Here is a 27,355-nt window from a genome sequence, read left to right as displayed (position 1 = left end):
TGTGGCCAGTTGCTGAAATGTTTATTCGACACGTGTTGATCAAGAGGTTGTCGACATTCCGACCATTTGTGCTTCTGATATAGACCCTCATTTTATACTTGTGATTCATATTGCAATGACTCAATTCTTATAGTCCCCTAAACATCTGAAAGAATTCTCCACCTCCTGCAAAATACCAATATTATCATTCACGCATCTTTGCTTACAACTTTTCTAAACAGATACCTCTCCTTCTTTTGGTAAAGTCTAATATTCTATCATAACCAACAACTACCTCCTGATAATACTTCCTGTTTTCATCCCCTTCTTACCACATAAACATATATATTTCACTGAATATTTTCATAGGATCATCGGATCATAGGAAGTTACCAGGCTATTGGCCGTGAGGCCTGTATAAGCTTAGCCAAGAGTTTAGCCCATGTATAGACAAATCAGCACCGGATGCCCCTGTCCAGCAGGGACATGGGTGGAATCCCTGGGATGTATTTTCTATTTCATCCAGTTATCCAGGTTGCGTTTAAAAAGGGGTAAAGAGGTACTCTGCTTGATATGGAGAGGGAGTGTATTCCACAGATGGTGGAGCCTCTCGGACACAAATCTGTCCCAATAACAAGTCCTATTGATGTCACAGACCAGGTTTAGGCCATGTGTGCGGGTTACTCGAGTGGAGGTTGACTTGCAGATATGCAGCAGTCCCATCAAGGCGGGGTCTGAGATCACCTTGTATGCCAGGCATGGGTCACCTCTGAGGCGTATGTATGAAACAGAGAAGAGGGATAAGGATTTTAGCTTATCTGTGTATGGAAGATTTTTGAGGCCCTGGATTCTCCCGGTGAGGATCCTCTGTGGTCTGTCCTGCTGCTGCATGTGCGTTGCGAGATACATGCCGAATGGGGCATTGTACTCAATAATGGGCCTTATAAGGGAAGAATACAGGGATGTTATGACCTCCTTGTCCCTGGATGAGATTCCCTTACTTATGAGGTGGGCCATGTAGAAAGCTTTCTGTACAATGGAAGAAACATGGCAGTCAAAAGTCAGGTTGCTATCAACCTGGGTGCCCAAATCCCTCACAACTGATAGCGTGCTTAGGACGTTGTTATTAATGTAATAATTTGTTGGGACATCACTCCCCCCAAAGGGGATGATAATCCATTTTTTGATATTTAGCTTGAGGCCATGTTTCTGGCAGCAGTCATTTGTTTGGGTGAGACCCTCTTGGAGGATGTCCACAGCACTAGGGGAATTGATGACAGCACCTAACTTGCAGTCATCTGCAAACTTGGTCAGCCATAGCCCACTAGTCTTGGCCTGCACCTCAGAAAAGTATATCCCAAATAACAGAAGCCCCAAAACTAAACCCTGGGGTATGCCACTCATTACAGGTCTACTGTTTGAGGTGGCTTCCCCTAGTTTTACTAGGTGGGTTCTATCAGTGAGCCAGTTAGCCACCCATCTGGTAACATACAGAATGATGCCTAGTTGAGAGAGTTTATCCATTATGCCTGAGTGGGGATTAGTATCAAAGGCTTTTGCCAAGTGAAGGTAGGTGGTGTGCACCGTCTTCCCCTTGCCCATGGCTTTGGTGTCCGTCTCAAAGAAGTCGACCAAATTTTACGGACATGACCTCCCCTTGACTAAGCAAAATTGTGTGGGATCAAGTGTTTGAAGGTTGCCAGTGTCCTAGTTAATGTCCATGATAATCCATTCCATGGCCTTGCAGATCAGGCTAATTAGGTTGATGGGTCTATAATTTCCCAGATCGGTGGATGCTCCACCTTTGTGCAAAGAGATATACAGTGGCTGTCTTCCACTCAGCTGAGATGAAGCCAGCACTCAGACTTTGGTTCAATAGGGTGCCTAATGGTGCTGCAAGTTCCTACCTGAGTTCATGTAGGATGCAGCCTGGGATGTTATCAGGTCCCATGGAGGCTGTATTTTTTTGCCTGTGAGAAAGCAGTGATGACCTGTTCCCTAGATTATAAGGGGAAGGGGACAGGTACTGGGGATGTTCTGATTTACTGAGAGGGGGGGACAGAGGGTTGATGTTTTTGCTGAATCTGTTAGCCAGCAAGTTCGCTATATCTACAGCATTTTTATATGTAGTGTCCTTGACCACCAATTCTGAACAGACGTGGATGCTTCCTTTGAGATTCCTGACATATGTAAAGAAGGCCTTATGATTGTATCTAGTAGATGTCGCCAATTTGGACTCGAAGTTTGCTTTGGAGGATTTCAATATTGTTCTTATTTGCTTGCTCAGGCTAAGGAGAGATTGCTTCCAATTGGGCACCTGCTCCTTCTTGGTCATGGACAGCAATTTTTTTTACTTTTGTTATAGAGTTTATTTGTTGCAGATGTCCACCAGACAGGTTTACTCTTCCTTGCGGAGGATGACTTAGTCCTGTCATGTATTCCTGATACCATGCATCTATTTAAATGTTTGTGTAATGCTTTGGTGTAGTTTTGGATACTGGTGCCAGTTCCTAGAGATTGGGGAGGAACTATGAAGCTGTTTTATACCATCCCTCAGGAGGCTGTAATCATCTTTGGAAAATTATTTTGTTTCACCCTATCTAGAGGGGGATCGGGGAAGATGGTGACTTTGAAAATGGCTGCTTTATGGTCAGATCTTACCAGGGAGGATGATAGCAAGGATGCTGCAGTTGTTACCCATGTTGGTTAATACCAAATCCACAATATTATCATCTGTTTTGGGTGTTTCAGCTAGCTATTCCAAGGCATTTGCATTGACAAAATCGAGGAATCTCTTGGCATATGTGTTCTGGCATGAGTAGTTCTTTCAGTCTGTGTTTAGGTAGTTTAAGTCACCCAGGATCTAGGTAAATGGTTGAATCTTGATAGATTCGAAGAGGTCCAGATAGGTGGATTGGGCATCTTGAGCCAGACCAGTAGCTAGCTATGTTTTGTATAAGGGTCTTGTCAATGGTTAACTGTACCTGGTGTGTCTCCTATGCATCTTACTGTTTGACCGGCCTGAAGGTGTGTATGACTTTAATATATATTGAAACTCCACCTCTTTTGGCTTTACTACCCACAGTTTAGGGTCTGAATGTATGATAGGATGAGTAACCAGGTAAGGCTGCTTTGCTCTCTGCAGCTTTGAACCAGGTTTCTGTGACTGCTCAGATGTCACCATTTTCCATGGTTAAGAATGCTTGCAATGAGTACAGTTTCATGTTGGGCTCCTAGTGTTTAGCAGCATGACCTTTAATTTGTGTTTTGTTGAAATTGTTGTGTTGGTAGTTTTAACCTCATCATTTTTCCTAAAAAAAGGCACTATGGGTGAGGCAAGAGTCTTTGCCAGTTGCCTGAAGCCTAAGTGAGACAGATGCAGGCCATCTCTGGCAAAGCATTGTGGTCTGTCAAGCCTATCTCCTTATGCTGTTAGGTACTGGATCCCCCTGGAATGACACCAGAAGCTAAGCGAAATGTTACAGTCAGTCATTTTCTGTTTATATTGAAGCATCATTATGGGTGAAGGTAGAATGCTGTTTAAGGCTAGGGACATACCTGCCTGGGAAACATATTTAGTGAGTTCTATGATGTCTCTCTTCATATAGTCCAGGGAGGTACATCTCAAGTCATTCACACCAACATGTAATATGACAGAGTCATAACAGTACCTGTTGTTGAGAGACTTGAATGTGTATGTGATATGGTGGATTCTAGCCCCCTGACAGACAACTAACCATGACTTTCTCCTTATCCAGCCTGATAAGAGGCACATCTGTGTGTCTCACAATGGAGTCTCCTATGACTAATATGTTGGGTTTATTGTTAAGTCTTAGTGGCTGTGAGACACAGGTGTGTTGACTATGCATGGTATGTGGTGTGAAGGGCTGTGGAGATTGTATGTGTTTTTGCCTTGGAGGTCTGGTTTGGGTATGTTTTTGTTGAGGACCTCTGCATATGTGGGTGTGTGTTGTGTAGGTGTGGGTGGTGTTTGAATTCACTAACTTTGTTAAGTAGGTTTCTGATGTTGATGGAGAATAAAGTTAATAGTTTTTTGGGAGACTGAGTATGTCGAGTAGGTGAGTTAGTAAGTTTATTGTTGGAATGGGGAGGGATGTGTGGTCCAGGGTTGGGATGTTTGTCACCAGATAGGAGAAGATTGGAGAGTGTAAGTAAAGAGTTGTGTGGTGTGCAGAGATGGAGGTGGTATTTGAGTTTATTTATGGTGTTGGAGGTGGAGACATGTGGGAGCTTCATTTTGGGAGGGAGTAGTTTAGTAGAAGGGGTGGAAGAGGTGGTTGGAAATGAGTGCAAGAATTGTGAAGGTTTAGAGGGGAAGATTGATGTAGGGGAAGGATGAGTAGGTGTTAGAGGAATGTGGTAGGAGAAGAGATTGTATAGGAGAGAGAGAGAGTGGCAATAGAGTCTAGGGTAAATAATGTTTTGCTAAGTAACATAGCTAGGAATGAGATAGAGTGGAGAAGAAAGGTGAAAGTAGAGTTAGGTAATAAAGAAATGCCAGTGAGTTGAGTTAGAGAGATCCCCTAAACTGACTGGTATATTATTAGGCTATGTAAGGTAATTTATCAGGAATAATATTCAAGCTGAAGTAAGGTAAGTTCAGATTGAAATAAGAAATGTTCATGTTGAGAATAAGGTGATGAGAGTAGAGTGTTAGGGGTGGTGAGGGTGAGTAGATTGATGATTTAACTTGTTCCCAGAATTTAGGAGTAGAGCTGTGACTATCTTTAGCAAAGAAGGGCAGAAAGGAAGTGAAAAAGTGTTAAGAAAGTTAGGTTGTATAAAAAGTGAGCCTATAGGAGTGGAGAAAGTATGAAATAAGAATAGAGAGATAGTGTTAGTTTAGGGGGAGGAGATTGGGGGTTTAGTAGAAGTGGTTGGAGGTGAAGGGGAGGCGGTTGCAGGAAGTGAGGTATGGTGAGTAATTGTATGTGATTGGCTGAAAGGGTGAGGAGGGCCAGTGAATGGATGAAAGTGAGTGTGAGTGAGTAGCGGTTGGAGCGGGAGAGGCAAGAGGGGTATAGCTATAAATTGAATTATATGGGGATGTGTGGGAATGGGGGTAGGTGAGTGGAGTGAGCCCGTGCGTAGTGAGGGCAAACAGACCAGGCTGAGCCAGATTCATTGAGTGTGCAAGAGTGAAAATAGACAATCAGTTTAGAAAGAAAAAATGGTCAGGTGGAGAGTGAGACTTTACCTTATGTAAGAGGGCAGTGAGAGAGGAAAGAAAGAAATTTAAAAGGATGGACTTTGCAGGTGAAAAAGAGAAAGAAAAAAGCTAACACTGGAAGAATGGGTCACGGAGAGGGCTGTGTACAGGCAAAGTAGGTGAGAGAGTAAGGAGAGAGAGATCCTCAGAAAGGAATAGAAGAGCATACTATTGATAGCAATAGGTGTAAAGGGAGAGAGGAAAAATAGAGAAAGTAGAGAGTTGTGGCAGAAGAAGAAGAAGAAAGCAGAGCAAAGGCAGGCAGAAAGTAAGAGTTAGGGGAAAAATAAGAGTTAAGAGAAATGGACTGCATGGAGAGAAAGGAAGGGTGGAACAAGTTTTGGTTGGTGAGAGGGAGAAAGAAAGAGGGAAGATGATGTGCTGGAGTAGCTCAGGGAGATAAAGAAAACAATTAAAATCAAGGTGTAGGGAGTTAGCCTTTTACATACAGTAATAGCACAGAGGAAGTTTGTATGCAGAGGTTCTTCAGCCAAAAAAGTGTCTTCCCTCATGTCATAGAGTGGAGTTAAAGACCGAAGTCATAAAATAATGACATATATTTCAGTTTCAGACTTCATATCCTTCATAAAATGCATGCTAAGACAAATGCTGAACCTATTTATGGACCTTTTTAACACTTTGTTTTCAGCTTTGTGCAGATCTCTTATGCTAAGGGGTTGAGAGGTATGTTTCAGAGGAGGGCATGAAGCTCATATGATACTTTTGAAGATATGTGACTTTAGTGGTGTGACTCTGCAATTTACTAGTAGCCAATTGAAGCCTTTCAAAAGCTCACAAAATATACACTTTGCAACAATGTATTTATGGCCCTAGACACTAGAGTGTCTCAGTCATGTCCATCCTTTCCCTTATAAGAATCAGAGTACTAATTTGAGACCTCTACTCTTCTTTTAAAGATCCAGCACTGCACACTATTAGCTATCATTGTTGATATCCCCAGAAAAGACTCAGTTCAGTCATTTATTTCTGTAAACATGTTTTGCAGATTTTTAGTCATTATTAATATTTGTATTTACAGAAAAAAAAAAATATATATATTTCAGTCAATATTTTTTCACAATTTAATAAAATGAAAACATTGTTTATACAGTGAAATATTGTTTATATGGTATGTGTAGTATTACATTACCAAAATATCCCCATTTCATGTTTCATGTTTTAAAATTGTTATCCTAATTGCTCCACAGATTTTTAACTTTTGGAAACTTCCCATCCAAGATGCATATTCTGGAAATTTTAATCATAATAATATAAAGAGAGAGTATCCTGATATACAGTTTTACCTATCTGTTCAGCTTTTATTTCAAATATATAACTGTTATTCCTGAGGAAATCTGAAGTTTAACAAATGGCTTAGAAGTTTGACTTTATTGATGGTAAAACACTTTTGGAAACTAAATTTTTGTTCTTCGTTTTTGTGTTTCAGCATATGATGATGCCTATGCAGAGTTCCAGAGACTGAAGTATGTGCTTATTTTTTGTCATTTTAATCTGATTTGAAATTAGAAAGTAATGCATCTGCTTTTCAAACAAGGACTCACATTTGTTAAATAGTAAAAAGTTGAAGATGAGCAGAGGTATAGGGAATGGCATGTCTACATCAAGTAATTCAGCTGCGTAAGATGGTTAAGAGTGAGAGTTCACTCCAGAACATTCCTCATTTCCCCTTCTCTGTTTGTTATTCAGTTAGCAGTCACATTATGTATTGTCTGTGTCATCTAAAAATGACCACATTCTCAAACACTAAATATATATACAGTTTACCAAAGCTGCAGAAAAATGCAATAATTGTTTTTGTCTGAGTAGCTCAGTAAATGTAGAAGTGATGCCTAGCAGTTCGGCAAGGTACAACAGACGTGCTGCTGAAACATAAAATGTTACTAATCCTCTAGTCAAACATTAAACAACAATTAAAAACTATACATCCATTCTTAGCCCCTAAGTAATGATTCTTGTTTAAGATCTCCTATTCCCCATGGGATTGTCTGTACAGGAAACACCTGAAAGGGGAAGTTACAAATCCTAATGGTAAGAAAATACTGAAAACAGGAACACAGGTGCAAGGTATAGTCAGAGGAAAACATATGGTTCCTCATAATCAGAGATGTTAAGTGGGAAAGGAAAGGGGCCACCATATTGATAAACAAATTGACAACAGGAAGGGTAACATTGATGTTGATATTATGAATAAAAGAAACGTAAGGAATGATAGAAGGAAATCCATATTAGCTATACATATAGAGATAAGTAGTCTGTTGACAGGAAAACAAAACAGAAGGGGCAGAATGTAGTGTAAAACAGATATGAGGTCACTGGACAAGAGTTACCAGAAAAATCCAAGTTAACCATCCATCTATAAACGTATGTAAACATTTACAACAGTGACAGTCAGAAAATGTATTTGATTAGATAGGACATTGCAAAATAATGCATTTTCTTTCAATGGGCAGAGTACCCTTCTGACAGGAGGGTTTAAAACAGTATATGAATAACACATGTAGAGTACATTTAATTTAAAATTCTGTCAATGGTAGAACAAGTCTGCATGCTAGAACACTCCGTCTTTTTTCAAAATTGTTCTAGAAGACATTATAAAACTGATGAGAATGTTATTAAACAAATAGTCGATATGACAATGGATGAGGAATAGAATAATTTGGGGTATGCCAGGAATGTTAATGCAAAAAAAAGAAGAGTCTGTAAAAAAGTTTTTATTTTTACTTAAGGAATAATTATTTAAGGATCAGGGGGACTGCATGAAAAAAAGAGTTTTCCACATTTCACTGCAATAAAAAAATAGTGGTCTCAGTTTATCTTATTGGTGAAGATGATGGTCTGAGATTTCCTGGAAGTAGATGCTATCAAACGTTGTTTATTCCCTGAAGTACACCAGCTACTAAATGGATTAAGATTATTTGGGTTGGCAGGTTCTCCCTCTTCAGGTGGAGCATGGAGCATCATTTCCCCATGAAAGGCATTTTTCTGTTTGTTTTTCTAGATGTCATTTTGCAGAATGTACAAAGAATTTTTTTTTTTTTGGCATTTGGTTTAATCCATTTCTAAGAAATGCATTTTATTTAAGTAAGACAATGAGCTGTTCTATACAAAATTGTGATTCATTCCCTCAACCCACCATCTGCAAAGTATGAGAATGTGAGCAAATTATTTAATCATGTTGTCCTCCTATTTCACCCTTATAAAAGAAGCATTTATGTATGGAAGAAAGTACTCCGCTATGTTTCAATAAAAAGAATTAAGACAGTCACCAACATATTTCAGTAGACGTCATTTCTGCAGCACCAGCACATTTTTAGGGGGAGAGAGTATGGTGGTTCCTGACCAGATTTCTGCCAATTCTGTGTTGTAGGTGGAGGCTCAAAATGCAGAAAGCAAGTGTCAGTACCCAGCAGGATATGCACTGTGACTGCCCAAACTAGTTGTGCTAGGCCTTTTCTTCACATGCTAGGGCATGAGCTTGTGCAGATAAAAGACATCGCTAGTTCCTGGAGTGATGAAGGTGCACACTTTCATCACCTAAGGGATGGATTAGGGCACCCTGCAATTTCTGCCCAACAACGTATGTGATCTATTTCCAATAGGGTCCCAGTTCAGGGGAGTAAGCCAGATGTACATGGGTGAGGGAATAAGGGTGAATGAACCAGATGTGAGCAGGGGCACAAAGGCTTGCCTGGTACTGTACTGGTTATGCCTCTAATATGGGAACAGCACTGTCTGTGTCTCATGAGATGAAGGCTTGATGGGATGCAGTGATGGGGACAAAAAAGCATAATGAAAAATGATTAATAAAAGCCAAAATTCAGAAGGAAACATTCTTTCCATTAGCCTAAATGCCCAATTAATAAACTTCATAAATACTGCCAGTTTTATAAGAGCAGTAAGACTTAAGGAGGTATACACACTACATAAGTAGCCATATGAACATCCCAGTGTTATATGACCTTTGTCCTTAGATAGCACCTCTCCCAGCCCTCTTAGAAACATAATTGATTTGCATACTCCCATACCTTTTTGCTTGCATGCCTACTGCTGCTTATCAGACCATCTGTATTAGTTTTGAAGCAAAGGAAAGCTGTTTGAAGTCATTCATACATTTTGCTTACACCCAAGTTTAATTAAACTATCTCCAATTATAAAGGGTCAGGGAAGTAGTGTATATTTTAATTCATGACTGTGTTGTACTTTTCCAGTAGGAGAACACTTGCCACTTGGCTCTTAAGGTTAGTAGTTAGAATCAGGGTATTAGCTAAAAACATGTTCAACCCTCTCAATACGGCATGCAGAACACATAGGATAAGTCTTTAAAGCAACAAAAATGCATTATTTACACAGTATTTTTGAACAAAATGTAAATGTCTGAGTTAGTTTCACTCAGTAATGGGGGACGGGTGAGAGAATAGTACTTGTGAAGCATTTAAGTATATCAGTGGCTTCTTCCCTGTTAACTGCTGAATTTCAGTCTGAGTTCAATATCTTTATGCCAACGTAATATATAAGTCATCCCCTTTAGGATCTGACATGTCTAGTTCCCCAGTATTTTCCACTTTCCAAAGAGGAAAAAGTTTCATTCACACAAACAAGGCTACCCCTGAATTGTTTTCTGAAATAACAGAGGTGCTTTTAATACAAATGATCGATGAAAGGCATCCCCTCACCCAAAGCAGAGTTCTCAGTCAAAACACATCAAGATGAATCCCCAAAGTCTGAAATCTTATGATTTTTCAGGGGCGTTTTGTATCCTTAATTGTGGTGAATAATATTAATTCCACAGTCACACAACTGTGGGGAAATGACAAACACCCTGAAAGGTTGGACACAGCATATGCACAAACACAGTGTAGTTGTAACAAATGTTATGAAAGTGAAACATCAGAAAAGCAGAAATGGGAAGTTGGCAACTGACAAAATATACATATTTATGGAAACCAGTATAGGTACAACCACAGTGCTTTCTTTGTCTTAAGTGTACAGGACGTCTCAGTTTTGCCTTTAAAAAAGGCACTGGCAATCTTGTTTTAGAAATTTTCAGTCCCTTCTTTCAAGCTAATATAGTGAACTGAAGGCTAAAGAATTATTTTATCTTTTAACAGCCTTGCCAGATCCACACAATCAGGTCCCCTGCATTTAACCTTCAGGCAGCCTCGTCCCATTAATCTTTTTTGAGCCTGAGCCCAGAACAAGCCTTTCAGACTCTCAATTTTCACCACGTGCCAAAAACATCCTTCTCCATTTCAGACCCCAAGGCCTGATTAACAGCAGATGTCATGTCAGTGAAATGACAGAGGGTGTAATTATTGTACTGAGCCACTCCAGCCCTTTGGGCAGCAGTGTATAAAAATGGGTTCAGAAGGAAAATGAGTGGCTGATCGAGTTCTTAGTCTGGTGCTGAGTAAGTCATTTTTAAGGAGTGTGACTGGCAATGACTTAGATGGCCTGGCCAAGGTAGAAGTAATACAGGGATTGCAAGGCTCAACGTTTGATCAAGCATTCCTGCTCAGTAGTAAAATATTATTTCTCCACAATGGACAGATTCCTGCTTAGATACAAAACAGTACATTCCACAACCCCAAACATTAATGACAGCACAATCCTAGAGTAACATCTGTAGCTTCTATGTGAACTGTAAACTTCTTTATAAAGTTGGGTCTAACTTGGACTAGGTGTGCACAGAAAGCTGTTTTCAGCATCAGTCTTTTCAGTTTGTTTCAGCTGGTTAGAACACCACATTCTATTTTTGTCTGTGAGATGGATGATCAAGGTGGCAAAATGGGGACTGAGCCACCAGAAGTAACTGGATGGACCCAGGAATACGTTTACATATGGATTTTGATCACAGGCTAAAACTAGCCTTCGATGAACTCCATCTTTTCCATCTGTGGCTTCAACAAGCTACTACTATCTATGTGCCCCATATAATGGGCTTCATTCAGGTCACTGCCATATCTTTCATGATTGGTTATTATCCCAGTCTCCCTAAAGGGACATTAATGTTATCTGTACTTTCAGAAAATAGGTAACCCAGTCATGACTGCAAACTACCGGACCCCATCTTAATATAAAGCTGTCTAATAGCTATGTAGTTTTAGGAATACGCCCATCAACAGAGGAAGCACTGAAGGGATCCCATGCAATGTAGATGACAGAACCACATGTTGGAAATGTATGCCCAATCTAGAAAAGGTCATCTTGTCATTTGTAGTCTCTGTAAGTGAGATGTGACAGTATTCCTTTACTAGGCCAAAAATCATTAGGTATTAAGCAGAACTCATATTTTGAATGGATTGCTGGAGGTTATTGTTGGGTCACTTTCTGATGGCCTGCTCCTCCAGCATGGACTCTTCCTGGTGGACTTTGAGTGTGCTGTAGGTGGGATCTGGCTTGGTACTGTGGGGGGTGTAGGGTTTTCACTTTTTTTGGGCAGCCCCTTCCCCTCATCTTACTGTGTAGATAGCACACTGCTGCATGATGGGGGTGCAGTGAGCGACCTGGAAACTTGGATTGATAGCTTCCTCGCTTTTGACCATGGATAGTTTGACACATTTAGTGGCAGATGGAGTGTCTTCTGCATTTGGAGAGGTAGTCATTCATTTGTACTCAGAATTGCTCAAAATGGTTGTTGAGTGTATTTCCCTCTTTCAGATATGTCTCACTAATCATGTTGAATGGTCTAAGGGATGCAGCAGTTCCTGGCCAAGGTATTACAGGCCTAGGGTCTTGGAGTTGTCAGTTGAAGGTGCTATCCCTTTGTTCAGGGTGTTATGGGATTTTGGGTGAAGATTTCTGTCTCACTTACTGCACAGTAGGAAACCTGGTTGTCTTAGACATCTTTTGTCTCCATGAGTCCAGTAGCTCCACCAGTACTGAAGCCAGGGACATGGTTCATTACCAACAGATTAATGTAATATGGTGGAGGAATGGATTTACAGCAAAGCACCTCCCAAACCTCTATAACAGACTCCTCTTGCATGTTTGGCAGTGCAACTTACTGTCTTCTTTTGGACATGGCCTGAATGGCTGGATGGGTGTTCACAAGCTTGCTCCAGGATCACCTCATGTGATCCTCCTGGAGGATGGATGTTGTGGCTTGGGGAGGTACTAGTGGGGTGTGGATGGTCCAGACTGAGTGACAATGAAATATTTGTGGACCTATGAATTCATCAACAAATGGCATGGGTAGGCATATAGCTGAGAGATATAACTCTCTTACCTGAAGTCATTGCAAAAATCCTTCGCTCCTTGCAGTTTAGGGTCTTTATTAGATCACCGAATGCTTAAAAAGTAAACAGTGATTAATCAACCCTATGTAAGCGAAAGCTTACAATTTTGAACTGTCAGAACAGTGATTTTTTTTCCTAGGAAAAAAAATCTCTGTTCCAACAAAAAAAAAAAAAAAAAAAAAACACTTTAAACATATACCAATATTTATACCAACTCCAAGACCAGTGCCGAAAATGGCAATGTACCAAAGTGGCCAAGTGAATTCTTTCCCAGGGAAAGAATTTGATTAAAAGCCACATCGATCTTTTGCCGTTTCCATCTTTTGAGTTCAGTCTTCTAATAGGGAACCGCAGTTTAGGTATTAACACAGTGCAGCTACTCTATTCACTGTGGAAGTCTTAAGTCACTCCCATAATAAGCATTATCACTTCATTAGCAATACTTTCAAGATTAGCCTCAGGAATCCTTTAACCATTGTCCCTGTCAAAGCATTATGGCTTGTTAAAGTAGTTTAGCTAAGCTTATCTTTACTTCTGCTGATAAGCTAATTTACCAAATTTTGTTAAAATAATCTTGCCTCTCAAACTTTTATTTCTGTCTCAGATTCAAACCTCACCACCTACCCCAACTTCATTAAACCAGTATTCCTTGCCTAGCACATGAAGGATTTGGAGCACTTATATGGCACACTTCTTGGTGTTTTCATTTATCAGGCAGTGAGATCTGGGAGATAATATGATTTACTTTTTATTATCACAGAGCACTTGATAAATTAGTTTAAGCTCCAACATGCAGTCTCCAGGCTGAAACTCCCTGATGCTTGTTCTGCCTTTTATAACTAACAGTAGGTTTGAGCCTCCCAAGAGTTAGTCATGCTCTCTTTTACCAGTGGCAGTATGATTTCTCGCCTCTCCTCCATCTAGACTGTGTGCAGCACTGCATTGTTGTATGATTTATTTTATTTTTTTTCTGTATCCATTAGTCTGATGGGATAATACTCATGTAATAATTCAAAGGTAGAAAAACCTGTAGATAGTGTGGTACCCAGTGCATAACAAACAGGACATATGGCAACCGCTGGTCCCAAGTCTATCTCTCCTTGTCGGAGATCTTATGCAATATTGCCTTTAGTGTCTGACTGGGCCAGCCCATTAAACTCTTGGTCTCTAGGTGGTAAAAAGAGATTCTTATTCATTTAACTTGTGACATGCTTTGCTGCTCGAATAGTGTAGTGGGATGATGCTCTGACTAGAGCCCAGACGACCCAGGTTCGATTAGTGGCTCAGACATCTGACAAAGTAGCAGGGAGAGATGGGAATTACTGTCCCTGCTGTGTGGGTGAATGACTCCATGACTGGCTCCTGTGATGGTGCCTGGTGGAGGATGGGAACTTCATGCTAGGATGCATGTGACAAAGGGTGGAATAGTGTGGGAACCAGTCTGAGCTGCTCCAGAGGGTGATATGCCATGTCCCCATGAAATGCCCATCCCAGGGTTGTACTCCAAGGTACCAAAGGGGGGGAATAACAGTGGTAGGGGATAAAAATGAAACTGCTCCCATCAGATGTAAACAGCCAAATCCCCAGGCCACCCTCTAGTTCCTTGTCAGCCCCAGCCCTTTGCAGTTAATCAGGATGATTAAGAAGGTGGCTGGTAGACCCAATGATGGACATGGGACACTTGGTTGGAAGCCATAGGATGATGCAGGAGTGAGGAAAAAATCCTCCAAAAAATACTTGTGACATTCTTTGCAAGGTTGCTGTCATGAGAGACATAACAAGAGGTCCTTTGATCCATCAGAGTGTCCTTGACTACCCAGCCAGATACCAGTTATTAACTCTCAAGCAGTTGCCTTAGCATTGTCTTTTCACAAGTGAATGGGTTCTGGGTATCTACTGCCATAGTCTAGAATAACTAAAATATACTAGTGTCTCCTACCTGCTTTAGAAGAAAACCTTGTAAGTCCACAGCTGTCCTTTTGAATGGGGTTTGTTGCTATTGGCACAGATACTACTAAGGCCCTACTAGGTTTCTATGGCAAAATCAAATGACACACTGACCATGAGGCACTCCACTGATCTGCTTTTATACAGACCCATGGACAAAAGAATCTGTGTAGTAGCTTTTCCTTTGTATTTTATATCCCCAGAATAGCTAGCTAGTGCATGGCTGTGTGCCAGTTTCAACACTGTCACATATAAGCCAGTCTCTTAGTGCCTTATGTAGTCTATACCTGAAGTGACAGTGTTCAGATAATCTGTCCAGTTTTGCTATATAGATAGGGATGCTTGTATAAATCAGTTGGTTCTGCTTCTGGAATCTGAACTGTTTTACAGCAACTAAAGCCTTTTGTGTTTAGTTGACTTATAAAGCATCTACAATCTATGTGTTTTACTGGTGCCATTGAACTCTACAGCAGCTCATTTATTTTGACATTCACTGCATTAAGCATCATTGAGACCTTCAGTAGTGTAGATTTTAAAATTAAGTTCAACTACTTCAATAAAGGTTGCCCAGTTTTTTGTAGAAACATAAAAAAATCTGACCATCAGTACAGTCTGCCATTTTGTAGCTGTTTGCTTGCTCCTATGCCTGTATTACATTTACTAGTCTACCTTTTATAATATTGAAGTGATACTGTGTCAAGTTAGTTCTACCAATAATCGCTTTATATGTTATTTTCAAACAAATTAGTCATGCTTAATTTTCTAAATGATCTAATGCACAATTCTACTGTATATGTTCTTGTTATGCATTTCTCTTAATTGTTTTAAGGCCAAAATACTCCATGTACCGTTTATACCATTTGCTTACATTTTGTAATCTATCTTTGCTGATAATTACAAAAATGCTTATATTAAAGTCACTCCACTTAAATTGTTTTCCATGTCAGAAATCAGTTTGTATTTTCTGTTCATGTAGGTCATTTAAATAATTTTCATCCCAAACGTCACTGTGTATACTACCATTCACTAAATGTAATTATCTGTATAAGCTTATTCAGAAGCTAAGCTATCATGTACAGTCAACTTTCCAGCACCCTGACACAAGCTTTCACTGGGATGCTCTGGATTGTGATCTCTTTAGAAATATATCCTCTTCTCCTTTTTGAAAATGGGACTTCCACCCTTATCTCCAATGCAGCACTGAAAAGTTCTATTAACCGTGATACCCAACAACAGCACCTTCAGCATTTTCAGCCAGATCTCATCACTTCCTGTAGCTTTGCGAGGAACAAGAGCTGTATAGTCACTATAGTGACCTCATCTATGGAAATTAATCTAGTTTATTCAGTTGCTTCTGGCTCTGCTGCCTCAAAGAAGGTATGTGCACTGGTTCCAGCAGCTCAGTAAAGTGCTCCTTCCACGTCCCAACACTGCCCCTAATTAAGGTCAACATTTACTCACCCTTCCTGAAACCAGCATGAGTGATGTCCCACTTATCTCTTGAGTCACTGGGTGGTTTGGAAGAACTTCTCTGAGGCCATCCAAACATAATTCTCAATGACCTTACCAAACTCTTCCCACTCCCAAGGATTCAGCTTGGCAACTGACACACCTGCTGTCTTCTTGTCCTGTCAGTTCCTATTGGTCAGATCTGGAGAATTCCCCAGTGGTTTCTTTCGTAATCTTGATGGTTTCCTTCATGATGATGTCCACCAGCGGATCCCAGCCCTACCATCATGGCAAGTCCTGATCACCATTTGGCCATAACTCCCTGCTACCACTTTGATTGCTGAGGTCTTGAGCAGGGGTTGTTTGTATGACTGTCTCTGACCTCCCCAGGGGTATGGGAGAAGCTTTTCCTGAGGTGGGAGTTGAACTTATCCCTAACAGAAGCATCTGCTAAATGTTCCAAAGACACCCTGACTGCACTTTAGGGTTTGCCAGGTCTTTACAGTTGCTGTCCTGGCTGTCTGATCCAGCTTACCACCAAGTGGTAAAATGTTGACTGCTCAGCACCTCTCTTGAACTGATTGCCCATAGCACACAGCTTCAAGGCTGATGATATGACTACAGAATCTATCATATATCTTTGAACCACGGTGCTCTGGTACAAAGTACACTTATACCCTCGCATTTGAACATGGTGTTTGTGATGGAAAATCCATGTTTAGCATTAGCACAGAAGTCTAATAACAATGCACCACTCAGGTTTGATCAGGTTTTGATCAGGAAAGCCATTCTTCCCACTCACACCCCTCACACCCCTACAAGTATCTCCATGACCCATATGAATACAGTAAATATTTATTATATTATATTATAATTATATTATATTATATTATAAAGGATTATAATCAGGTCTCCAATCATAATCCCCTTAATATGTATTTGAGATATAGATACCAAGAAATTCACCCAGAGTCTTGCTTACTGCACCATTAGAGATTCGATTGTCTTGAACCCCCTGTTTTGCCACAAGTCCAGATCTCTTCCAGTACTAGAACCAGGAACCCAAATCTTCACCAAAACATAAAAAATGTTGGAGAGACAGGTTTATTTTCCAGCACCTCCAAAACCTCTAGGGTAAACTTCATCTATATGTTAAGCAATGTTGTTGTGTCTTTCGGCTTTTCCCGGTTAGGGGTCGCCACAGCGGAACTCCGGTCTGCTAATGATTGGCAGTAGATTTTTACGTGCCATGTTGCTGGCCCTGACGCACAACCTTCAATGAAGGTATGCCCATTCACGCATGTCTCCACACAGAAGACGCTCTAGCTGAGAATCAAACAGGACAACGTATTACTGTGAGGTGACAATGCTATGCAGTTCACTGTTTTTCTTTAAACATAAACTAAATTATTGGATGGGTATCCACCGATTTACTTGGTATGGCCCTCTTGGATAAAAGAGGTACAACCTGGAGCAGAGTACTGGCAAGGCATGAATGATCATAGGGCTCATTGCCTTGCAACATCTGTTAAGTGTATGATTGCTAAGCAATTCTTAGCCACTTTCCATTTTAGTTGCTTCCAATTGCTGTGATTCTTAGCCCATGATATGCGGTCACCATTTATGTTTTGGTTACCCAAATTCATGCACACATCTGATTGTCTTGCAACTCATGTGAAGCTACCACTCATCTCAGCGATCACCTCCTGCTGCACTAACCTTACCGTAGATCATCTCTTTGTCACCCGCAGAGACATACATTTCACTTCTAGTGGCACTCAGTGTCACTAAGACAGACACTGAAGTGGGCTGTTTAAACTAGGTCACTACATGGGGTGCACCACAAAGTTATTTAACCTGCATGTTAATCATTTATGTGGGAACTGTGTCAAAAGCATGTCTAAAATCTCACTATTCCACATCTGCAGTGCCTTTAATGTTTCCCACTTGCTGACATGGTTCTGTCAGTTTATTATATTTGTCTGATGTGACCCTGCTATTAGAAATCCATAAATGTCATGACATATTCAGAAGTTTTTACCACTTGATAAAAACAGCTGAATAAACTTTGCTCTCAGACACACTTATTTGCATCTTTTGTTTTTCTAGTAATGTACATGACTTTCACATTACTTCAGAAATGAGCTCAGATGTGAATAAAGTAAATGCTGTATTATCATAAAAACTTATTTTGTAGTGCCAGCTGAATTGTTATTGTATTTCTGCTTGTCATCTTCTACCTACCTGAATTGTTGATGTTCTTTGTTATTATGTACTTGTTTGTATGTTTCTGTTCTCTGAGCCTAGGTCATGAGTGAAAGGGGTCAATAGACTATTTCACTAACCCATTTAACAAGTGCAAATAAATAAATAGCACTTCAAAAACATGGAAGGAAATCTATTTTTGTGTCCTCTCAAACCTTTAATCACAAAATATTTTATCTTAAAAAGTATCCATTGGTATAAAGATAAAATGTCTGTTTCCAATAACTAATACATTTTTTCCTCTTTGCAGGCAAGCGGCCATTGCAGAAAAAAGTAAGTTAACACTATAAGTAATCATTAAAACATCCATGAATTATGCTGTTATGCAGTGTCTTATATTACTGTAATTTCTTAATGCACATGTTAAGCACATTACTTTTGCATTTATACCTACATCCCATAACAGAAATCATGAATTTAATACTCCTTAATATCTCCTTGATACCCAGTGGGTTTCTGAATTAAGGTAGCTACATATTATTATTCCTCCTTGTTCTATAAAAAATGGGAGATAATAAATTGTCCAAAAATCAAACAACTTTTGTAGTTTAATATGTCACATATTGATGAAGATGATTAAAATAACATGACTGACCTTTTTAAGCAATTATTAGTAGATTTACTAAAATAATCTGTAAATAACTTGCTGGAAGCTGTAAGAAAGTGATAATATCCAAACACCCTGTAAAGCACATTTAAATACGCATATAGTATATAGTAAACTAATTTCCTTTGATTTTCTTACAGACCGTGCAAGAGTAACTGGAGGTCTGCCAGATGTTGTCACCATTCAGGAATACAAGGTACTGAGAAATAATGTAAATCTTCTAGCTACTGTTCTGATTTTCTTCTCTAAGATAAATATATATATATATATATATATATATGTGTGTGTGTGTGTGTGTGTGTGTGTGTGTGTGTATATATATATATATATATATGTGTGTGTGTGTGTGTATATATAAAAATTGTATTGAACTAATCACCATTTTACTTAATCGACAAGAAAGAACAATGCTTCATTTAATCTAAAACTCATTGGATCAACATTACATTTGATCAACACTCATTTCAATGACAATTTCATACACACTAAGTATACCTCCAAAAGTTTTTTTGCAGGGGAACAAGCCTCCTGCACCCTTCAATTTAAGGAGATTTGCTCTCCACACACCATGTAACATAAATATACTGACTTCATAGTTGGACAACCACAGAGAAAAGAGAATGCTCCTAAAACACCAAATCATTGCTGGCACAGATACTTAAACTTCTAGACATAACAGAGAGAATTATCATGGTGAAACCACTGATCAACACTAATTAGCATTGTAATTACTGTCCTCCAAAACCGCATCCTCAGTCATTTTCTACACCATTTCCCACTTCAATGTAATGAATGTTATCAAATCAGTTTTAGATTAAACACCACTCTTTTTCTTTATGAACTGATAAACAAATGAATGCGACCCACACACACACACACACACACACACACACACACACACACACACACACACACACACACTGAATTGCCTGCCCCTGAAGATTTTTTTTGGAGTGAGGAGAATTATATCACATCATTCATTTCAAAACATATTTATATGCATATATATATATATATATATATATATATATATATATATATATATATATATATATATACACACACACACACACACATACATATATATATATATATATATATATATATATATATATATGTATGTGTGTGTGTGTGTGTGTATGTGTGTGTGTGTGTGTGTGTATATATATATATATATATATATATATATATATATATATATATATATATATATATACACACACACACACACACACACATGTGTATGTAGTACTTTATTTGTTCTCACACTTATGATGACTATGTTTGAGTTATTCCAGTATCTAATACAAACCTGTATCAAGTGAGTAAAGAAGTGGCATTTACTTCCTGTGGCGAGAGAGAATACAGCTGTTCATTTTCTGAATTGTCATCACCATCATCCAAACACAATGTAGCACCATAACTATACCTGGCATACCTGTGGGAGTATGTGTACATCAGTGGGGCAGCTCTGTAGGTACAACTAAGTGATACATCAAGCCTCTAGGAGGAGGGATTGAAGTCTGAAAGAAAAACACTACAAAGAACTGCCTGGATGACAGCCAGATTGCATCCTCATCTCTGGCCAATCTGCGGTCCTTTCTTAGTACAAAGAATGCATCATATGTAGCTCCACCTCTGTTGCAGAGATGAATAAAGCCCTGACTATGACCCAAACAACCCAAACTCTATAAGCAGCTCAGGAGCAAGAAGATCTGGGGAGGGTGGGTGTAGCTGGCTTATGCCAACACTTGTCCATCCTTAGGGGAGGGAGATGGTGGTCCTAGGCAGCCATTTACAGCTGTGTAAGTAGACATTTGCATGCTCACAATGGCCGTAGACATGGGGGACAATCAAATGGTAATCCTAAGCCAATAATGAGTGCTGTCACTGGGTGTGTGTGTGAGGGGAAGGGGGCATGCACATAGCATAGGAACTCCACAGGATGTACCATTGTTGACATGGGTGCACGTGTCAGCTTTCAGGGAATAGATAGTGTCTCTAAAGAGAAAATTCAGTGGCTACATGCCTGACAACGTATTCAAATCGCTGTTACTCACTGTTGCCCACCCAGTGGTCAGCAGGCAGAGAAGAGGAGAAAAAAGTGTATCTTACTGAACATGCATTGAAGAGACAGATGTAAGGGTACTTTGGAGATGAGCACACATTAAGACTGCCACAGATTCACTAGAAAATGATGCTCTTCAAAGAAATGGACAGGATAGGTGGATAACGTATACTGATAAATTCCATATTTATATGACCAGAAAAATTATTTTCTGTACAACAGGCTTAGAAATAATGCAGATATAGTTAATATAAATATCTTGTGTCTGTTCAAAAAGTATCCGTTTATCTTTTTCCAGCATAGACATTCCTGCAGATATCATGCACCTGGGAAGAAAACAGTGAAGAATGATTCATAGACTGCTGCATGCTTGCACTCATAGTAAAGGTTGTCACTTGAGCAGCATGAGTGCTGTCGGGTACATGCTATGTATGCCACGGCTGCACTTCTTAAAACTGCTGTATTTATTTTGTGCAATGAGATGTGGTGGAATTTATTTTCTTAAATGATACAGACAATGAAAATAAACTGCTGTCTTGAAAAAGTCACCAAGAAATAGAATCAATAAAAAAAGTGTTCAAAGAAAAAGTAGAGTGAACTCCAAACATGAACGTGAACTTTAATATGGTTACTAAATGGCTTTTGCTGTCATGTCATAATATCTGGTAGGATAAGTGGTGGTTGTTTTTTTTTAACCTGTTATTTTAGGAGTTTTTCAGTAGTGAAAAGGTACACTACCTAGAAAAATGCACTGTATGGGGTTGAACAGTGGCTACACTTCTAGGAGAGGGGAGTTACATTTTGGAAACTGACAAACAGTTCCAAAAATCCTGGCTATTCCTTTGTTGACTTAGCACTTTTCTATTATATGGATTACAGAGATAATCAACAGTTAAGGGTAAAAATTGTGGCGATCACATGCAACTGGGTAATAAAACTTCACAAGAAACATTACAAAGCACTTTACATAGTTGATTGTGTAAGGTGTTTATCTCACTTTTTCACTATGTATTTAGTTTTGATTTTCAGTGTCTATTTTACTAAAATCTTGCAGTACTTGATTAAGCACTGGACAGCTTTCCTGACTTTTTTTGTGTAACTCTTATTTTCAGTCACTTAACCTTACCTGCAATATCTGGGGAGACCCTGTTCCAGAGGTCAAATGGCTGAAGAATGAAAGAGAGTTGGTGGCTGATGACCACTTCATCCTGAAGTTCGAGGCTGGGAAGTACGCCAGCTTCACTATAAACAAAGTCTCCACAGCTGACTCCGGGAAGTACAGTATTCGTGTAAAGAACAAATATGGCACTGAAACTGGTGACTTCACTGTAAGTGTCTTCAAACCAGAAGAAGAAGAAACAGTGGCACAAACCGAGCAAAAAGTTGGAGAGACAAAGTGAAGTAACGTGTGTTGTGCAACACAAGAAAAAGTAGGTTGATAGTTCTGAACTGTGTGTAATTGTTCGTTATGGCAGATTCATATTTAATCCTTTCACTTGTCTCATTTTTACCAATTCATGTTACACAACTATTGCACATTTTTTGCCCATTTCTGTTATTAGAATTTTGTAGTTAGATTCCCATCTATATGTTTGTCTTCTACTGAGAATACAAAATAATGTACAGCAAAAGTGCTTACCAAATTGCTTCAAGGAAGCAGAGGAAAGGGAATATTAAGAACTTTTTTTCTGGGTAAAAGAGAAGAGAAGAAATACCATTTTAAAACTGTTACTGATTTTTTAACAATATTATATTTCTTGAATGCAACTCACTTATTTAATGTAGTATAATAAAGGTCTGAGACAGAAACAACTGATGCTTGTTGTATGTTGTTGAAAATAATGTATGACCTTGTTCACTGCAACAGAAACATGTACAAATATCCTGTTATCTTTTCACTAATAAATGATGCACAATTACTTCACTTTTACCCCCCCCACCTTTGTCTCAGTGAGTCTCATTCTCTGAATGCCATTTGCTCAGTTTCATTGAATATTACTGTGGTCAGACTGTGCAGCTTGTAATGAATCTCAAATTCAGAATGGAATGAAGTATGTCACATAAATTACTCGGCTTAAGCACATTCTCTGATAACGATTCCACATTATGTCATTATCTGCAGTAGCGTCTATAAAAGAAGAGAATTTAAAAAGTAAAAAAGAGGTTTAGAAGTAACCATCTCCTGGCTTCCCTCCTAAGGTTACAGTGAACTAAGAAACGGGAAGAGAGAACATTTTTTTTTCTGCCTTCATGGCCACAGTTGCACCAGTAGACCTTGCCTAGTGTTACCAGTACCACAAGAATAAAGTAAGTTTGTGGTGCTCAGCTAAGCCAGGTGAAGAGATTAGTCTACTCTTCTCCACTTGAATGATGTGTCATCACATTGTAAGCCTTGCATGAGACATATAAATAGAACCAGTGCACCAACCAATGAGTCTTGATCACGTTCGTGATCATCGGTTCTGGAGCCATTTTATGAAGTAAACTCTTTGCATTACTTGAAATTATCAAAAAACAGTATGTGTCTCAAGTGCTTCCACTATGGGTCGTGAAACACTAAACTATCAACAAACTTAATAAGGCAAATCCAATGCCCAAAGTACAAATCACCAAAAACCTAAATGTACGTTTTTTTTTTTTTCCCAGGGGCAAGTCTATATACTTTTAAGATGGGGAAAAGAAGCAAGACCAGGTAGTGAGAGGACTGTTGTATGACATGAGCATAGATTGATAGATAGTGATAGACAGAGATATAACTATAGATGTAGATACAGATATATGTGGATATAAAATGTATGTGTATATGTTAAGGACCCATCTTTATCTCTGAGGATGTTGGAACTTCATATATTTCTCCGTACAGCTTTTCCTGGTAAGCCTAACCTCTGTTTTGTCTGTGACATAAGAGTACCATTACTAGTGATTTCTTTCAACAACCTTAGCTAGGATACAGACTTCCAGTGTAAGGAAACAATCAGTTTCTCCATGTCTGCTTACAAATGAAACATCTAATTTAGAAATACTAACATCATACATTCAGTGAACATGTACACAAGAACATTTGTCAAAAATTGACACATTTTGTGTGAATGCATTGTTTGGTCACCAGACAAGACACAGAATGTTCCTGTTATCACTCAAATGACATACAACAGAGTTTAATGATAACTAGCTCACCATACAATAGAGTTTAATGATAACTAGCTCACCATACAATAGAGTTTAATGATAACTAGCTCACCATACAATAGAGTTTAATGATAACTAGCTCACCATACAACAGAGTTTAATGATAACTAGCTCACCATACAATAGAGTTTAATGATAACTAGCTCACCATACAACAGAGTTTAATGATAACTAGCTCACCATACAATAGAGTTTAATGATAACTAGCTCACCATACAATAGAGTTTAATGATAACTAGCTCACCATACAATAGAGTTTAATGATAACTAGCTCACCATACAACAGAGTTTAATGATAACTAGCTCACCATACAATAGAGTTTAATGATAACTAGCTCACCATACAACAGAGTTTAATGATAACTAGCTCACCATACAATAGAGTTTAATGATAACTAGCTCACCATACAACAGAGTTTAATGATAACTAGCTCACCATACAATAGAGTTTAATGATAACTAGCTCACCATACAATAGAGTTTAATGATAACTAGCTCACCATACAATAGAGTTTAATGATAACTAGCTCACCATACAACAGAGTTTAATGATAACTAGCTCACCATACAATAGAGTTTAATGATAACTAGCTCACCATACAATAGAGTTTAATGATAACTAGCTCACCAAAGCCCATTTGACTGAGATTAACATACTGAGTGGTATCCTTCAAAAGGAGTTTTACATGGATGACAAAGTGCCTTATATCTTCTGTGCAGGGTAGGGGTAACCCTGTAAGCCCCTAAGTATTTTAACTATCCTTGATGGAACAAGACCTCAGGGTTAATTTATTATTCACTACATGGACACCTGTCAGACATTCCACTCTCAAGCAACTTTAAACAAGAGTCACCATTTAAGTGAAAGAATACATAAAAATGGCGCAGAGCACAAATGAACTCGATGTCTGTGCAGTGACAGAAACCTGGTTCAAGGCTCCTGAGAGCACCCCAGCACTATCAGGTTTTACCTCTTATCATGCCCGCCCCAAAATCCGGACAATACCAAGAAAGGAGGTGGGGTATCCATATTCATCAAAGACACCCACACCTCAAGACTGGTGGCAACGCACGATGCATCGGAGACCATCCAGGTGCAATTAACCATAGGCAAGACTGCTCTACAAATTGTAGCATGTTACAGGCCACCCTCACAAACTCAGGAACCTCACATGGCCTTCCTGAAAACACTAGAGGGGATAAATGTATCACCAAACACCATCATACTAGGTGACTTCAATTACCCTAATATAGACTGGGAACACTACTCAAGCCCAAACACCCTAGCCCAAAAGTTCCTGGAATTCATAAACTCAAATGCCATGGAACAACTAGTCACCATCCCCACAAGAGGAGAAAACATACTTGATCTCATCATCACGAACATGGGAGCACAATGTTCAACACCGAAGTATACCCCTCACTGGTGAGATCAGATCACAACTAATCTCGCTGGAGGTCCTCATCCCACCCCACCTGAAATAAAAAGACCACAGTAAAGAACTTCTCGAAGCCGACTTCACACTTCTAAAGACTAGTGTGGTCTCCTTTAAGGCCCCCGAGCCGGCAGAAAACAGTACTCAAGCTGCTGAATCACTTACAAATGCCTTCTACCAGCACCTGCAGGACTGCATGGATAAGGCAATCCCAAGCAAAACAAAGACTCTTTGTACCAAAGGCAAGCGTCCAGTCTGGTGGACCCCAGCCATAAACAAACTCTACAACAAAAGGAGGAAGCTACTACAAGATAGAGCAAAATCCTTAAAAGGTAAGACACCCTTGATCACTATAAGTAAAAACTAAGAGCTCTCATAAAATCATCCAAAGCAAATTTTGAGAGAAAAATAGCTAAAGACTCAAAAGACAATCATAAGGCCTTCTTTAGCTATGTTAGAAACCTGGGAGGAAACTCCCAGATATGCTCAGAACTAGTTCAAAATGATGTGAAGATTACTGATCCTACAGACATTGCCAACATACTGGCTGACAGGTTCAGTGCGAACTTTTCCCCCCGGCGGCCCCAAAATGAGAGATATGTATACCAAGCGATTGCAGCCCCCAAACATCTCCAACGCCCAAGTGAGAACTGCTCTCTCCAAAGCAAAAACACAGCATCCATGGGACCTGATGGTGTCCCCGGCTGTGTGCTCCACGAACTCAACGAGGAATTAAACCCACAGCTAGGACAGCTGTTTAATCATAGTCTTACCTCTGGATACGCACTCCAGGAGTGGCGCACTGCAACTGTGGTCCCACTTCACAAAGGCGGTGCCTCCACCGACCCTGGAAATTACCGCCCATTAGCTTGACAAGCCTTATCTGCAAAGCCATGGAGAGGATCATAATGGACCTCATAAATAAAGACATAGGAATTTGCAGACTTTGGATCCATCCCAGTTTGGCTTTGTCAAAGGCAGATCATGCCTTCTAAACTTGGTTGACTTTTTCAAACAGTCACCAAAGCCATTGATGAGGGAAAGGCAGTCCATACAGCCTACCTCGATCTGGCGAAGGCCTTCATACAATACCCCACTCGAGTATCATTGAAAACTCATCAGCTTAAATGTTAACCCATACATCACAAGATGGGTTGCAAACTGGCTGAGTGACAGAACCCACAGGGTCAGAGTTGCTGGCGCCATGTCAGACTCAAAGCCTGTCACAAGTGGTGTACCACAGGGCTCAGTCCTGGGCCCACTCTTGTTTGGCATCTACTTTTCCAAGTACAAGCAAACACAGGAGGGTTATGGCTGACAAAGTTTGCAGATGACTGCAAACTGGGCGCCATAGTAGAAAACACATCTGACACAGATATCCTTCAGAAGGGTCTCACAGAAACAGATAACTGGTGCCAGAGCCATGGCCTAAAGTTAAATGCCAAAAATGCATAGTCATACCCTTCGGAAAAACAAGGTTACCCCTAGCTACCAAATAGGTGGCAATCCACTGAGCACAGAAGAAGTTATCAGGGACCTGGGGACCCAGGTTGATAGTAGTCTGTCATTCGACACCCATGTAGCTAAAGTAGTTAGGAAGACCTTCTACATTGCCCACCTTATCATGAAGGGATTCTCATCTAGATCAAGGGAGGTCATAGTCTCCTATACTCATCACTCATCAGACCAATGATTGAGTACAATGCCCCATTCGGAATGTATCTGACCCGACACTTGCAGCAGCTGGAGAGGCCACAAAAGTTCCTCACCAAAAGGATAAAGGGTCTCAAACATCTGTCCTATGCTGCCCGACTGAAAGAACTCCAGCTCTATTCAGTCGCCACCGCTTGCTCAGAGGTGACCTTTGCCTAACATACAAGGCCATGTCAAACCCAGATTTGATGAATATGCTTCACCTCAAAAAATCTA

General features: G+C 39.7%; 1 protein-coding gene across 2 annotated transcripts in view; it reads left to right on the top strand.

The window, feature by feature from the left end:
- The window catches only part of MYOM1 (myomesin 1), an 848,953-nt gene extending 826,213 nt beyond the window's left edge, over positions 1 to 22,740 (top strand). For both annotated transcript variants that reach the window (XM_044065566.1, XM_044065567.1), the window contains exons 34-37: positions 6,657 to 6,693; positions 18,377 to 18,399; positions 18,874 to 18,929; positions 21,914 to 22,740. In XM_044065566.1, the coding sequence (XP_043921501.1) occupies positions 6,657 to 6,693; positions 18,377 to 18,399; positions 18,874 to 18,929; positions 21,914 to 22,201 (404 nt within the window). In that variant the 3' untranslated portion in view covers positions 22,202 to 22,740. The remainder of the gene's footprint in view (positions 1 to 6,656; positions 6,694 to 18,376; positions 18,400 to 18,873; positions 18,930 to 21,913) is intronic.
- Positions 22,741 to 27,355: the final 4,615 nt, after the last annotated feature.

This window comes from Protopterus annectens, chromosome 3.part0 (genome assembly GCF_019279795.1).
Source record: "Protopterus annectens isolate FY-2018-M chromosome 3.part0, PAN1.0, whole genome shotgun sequence".
NCBI classification, from domain to species: domain Eukaryota; kingdom Metazoa; phylum Chordata; order Ceratodontiformes; family Protopteridae; genus Protopterus; species Protopterus annectens.
The sequence above is the reverse complement of the archived record's forward strand: the minus strand, read 5'-3'. Positions and strand labels throughout refer to the sequence as shown.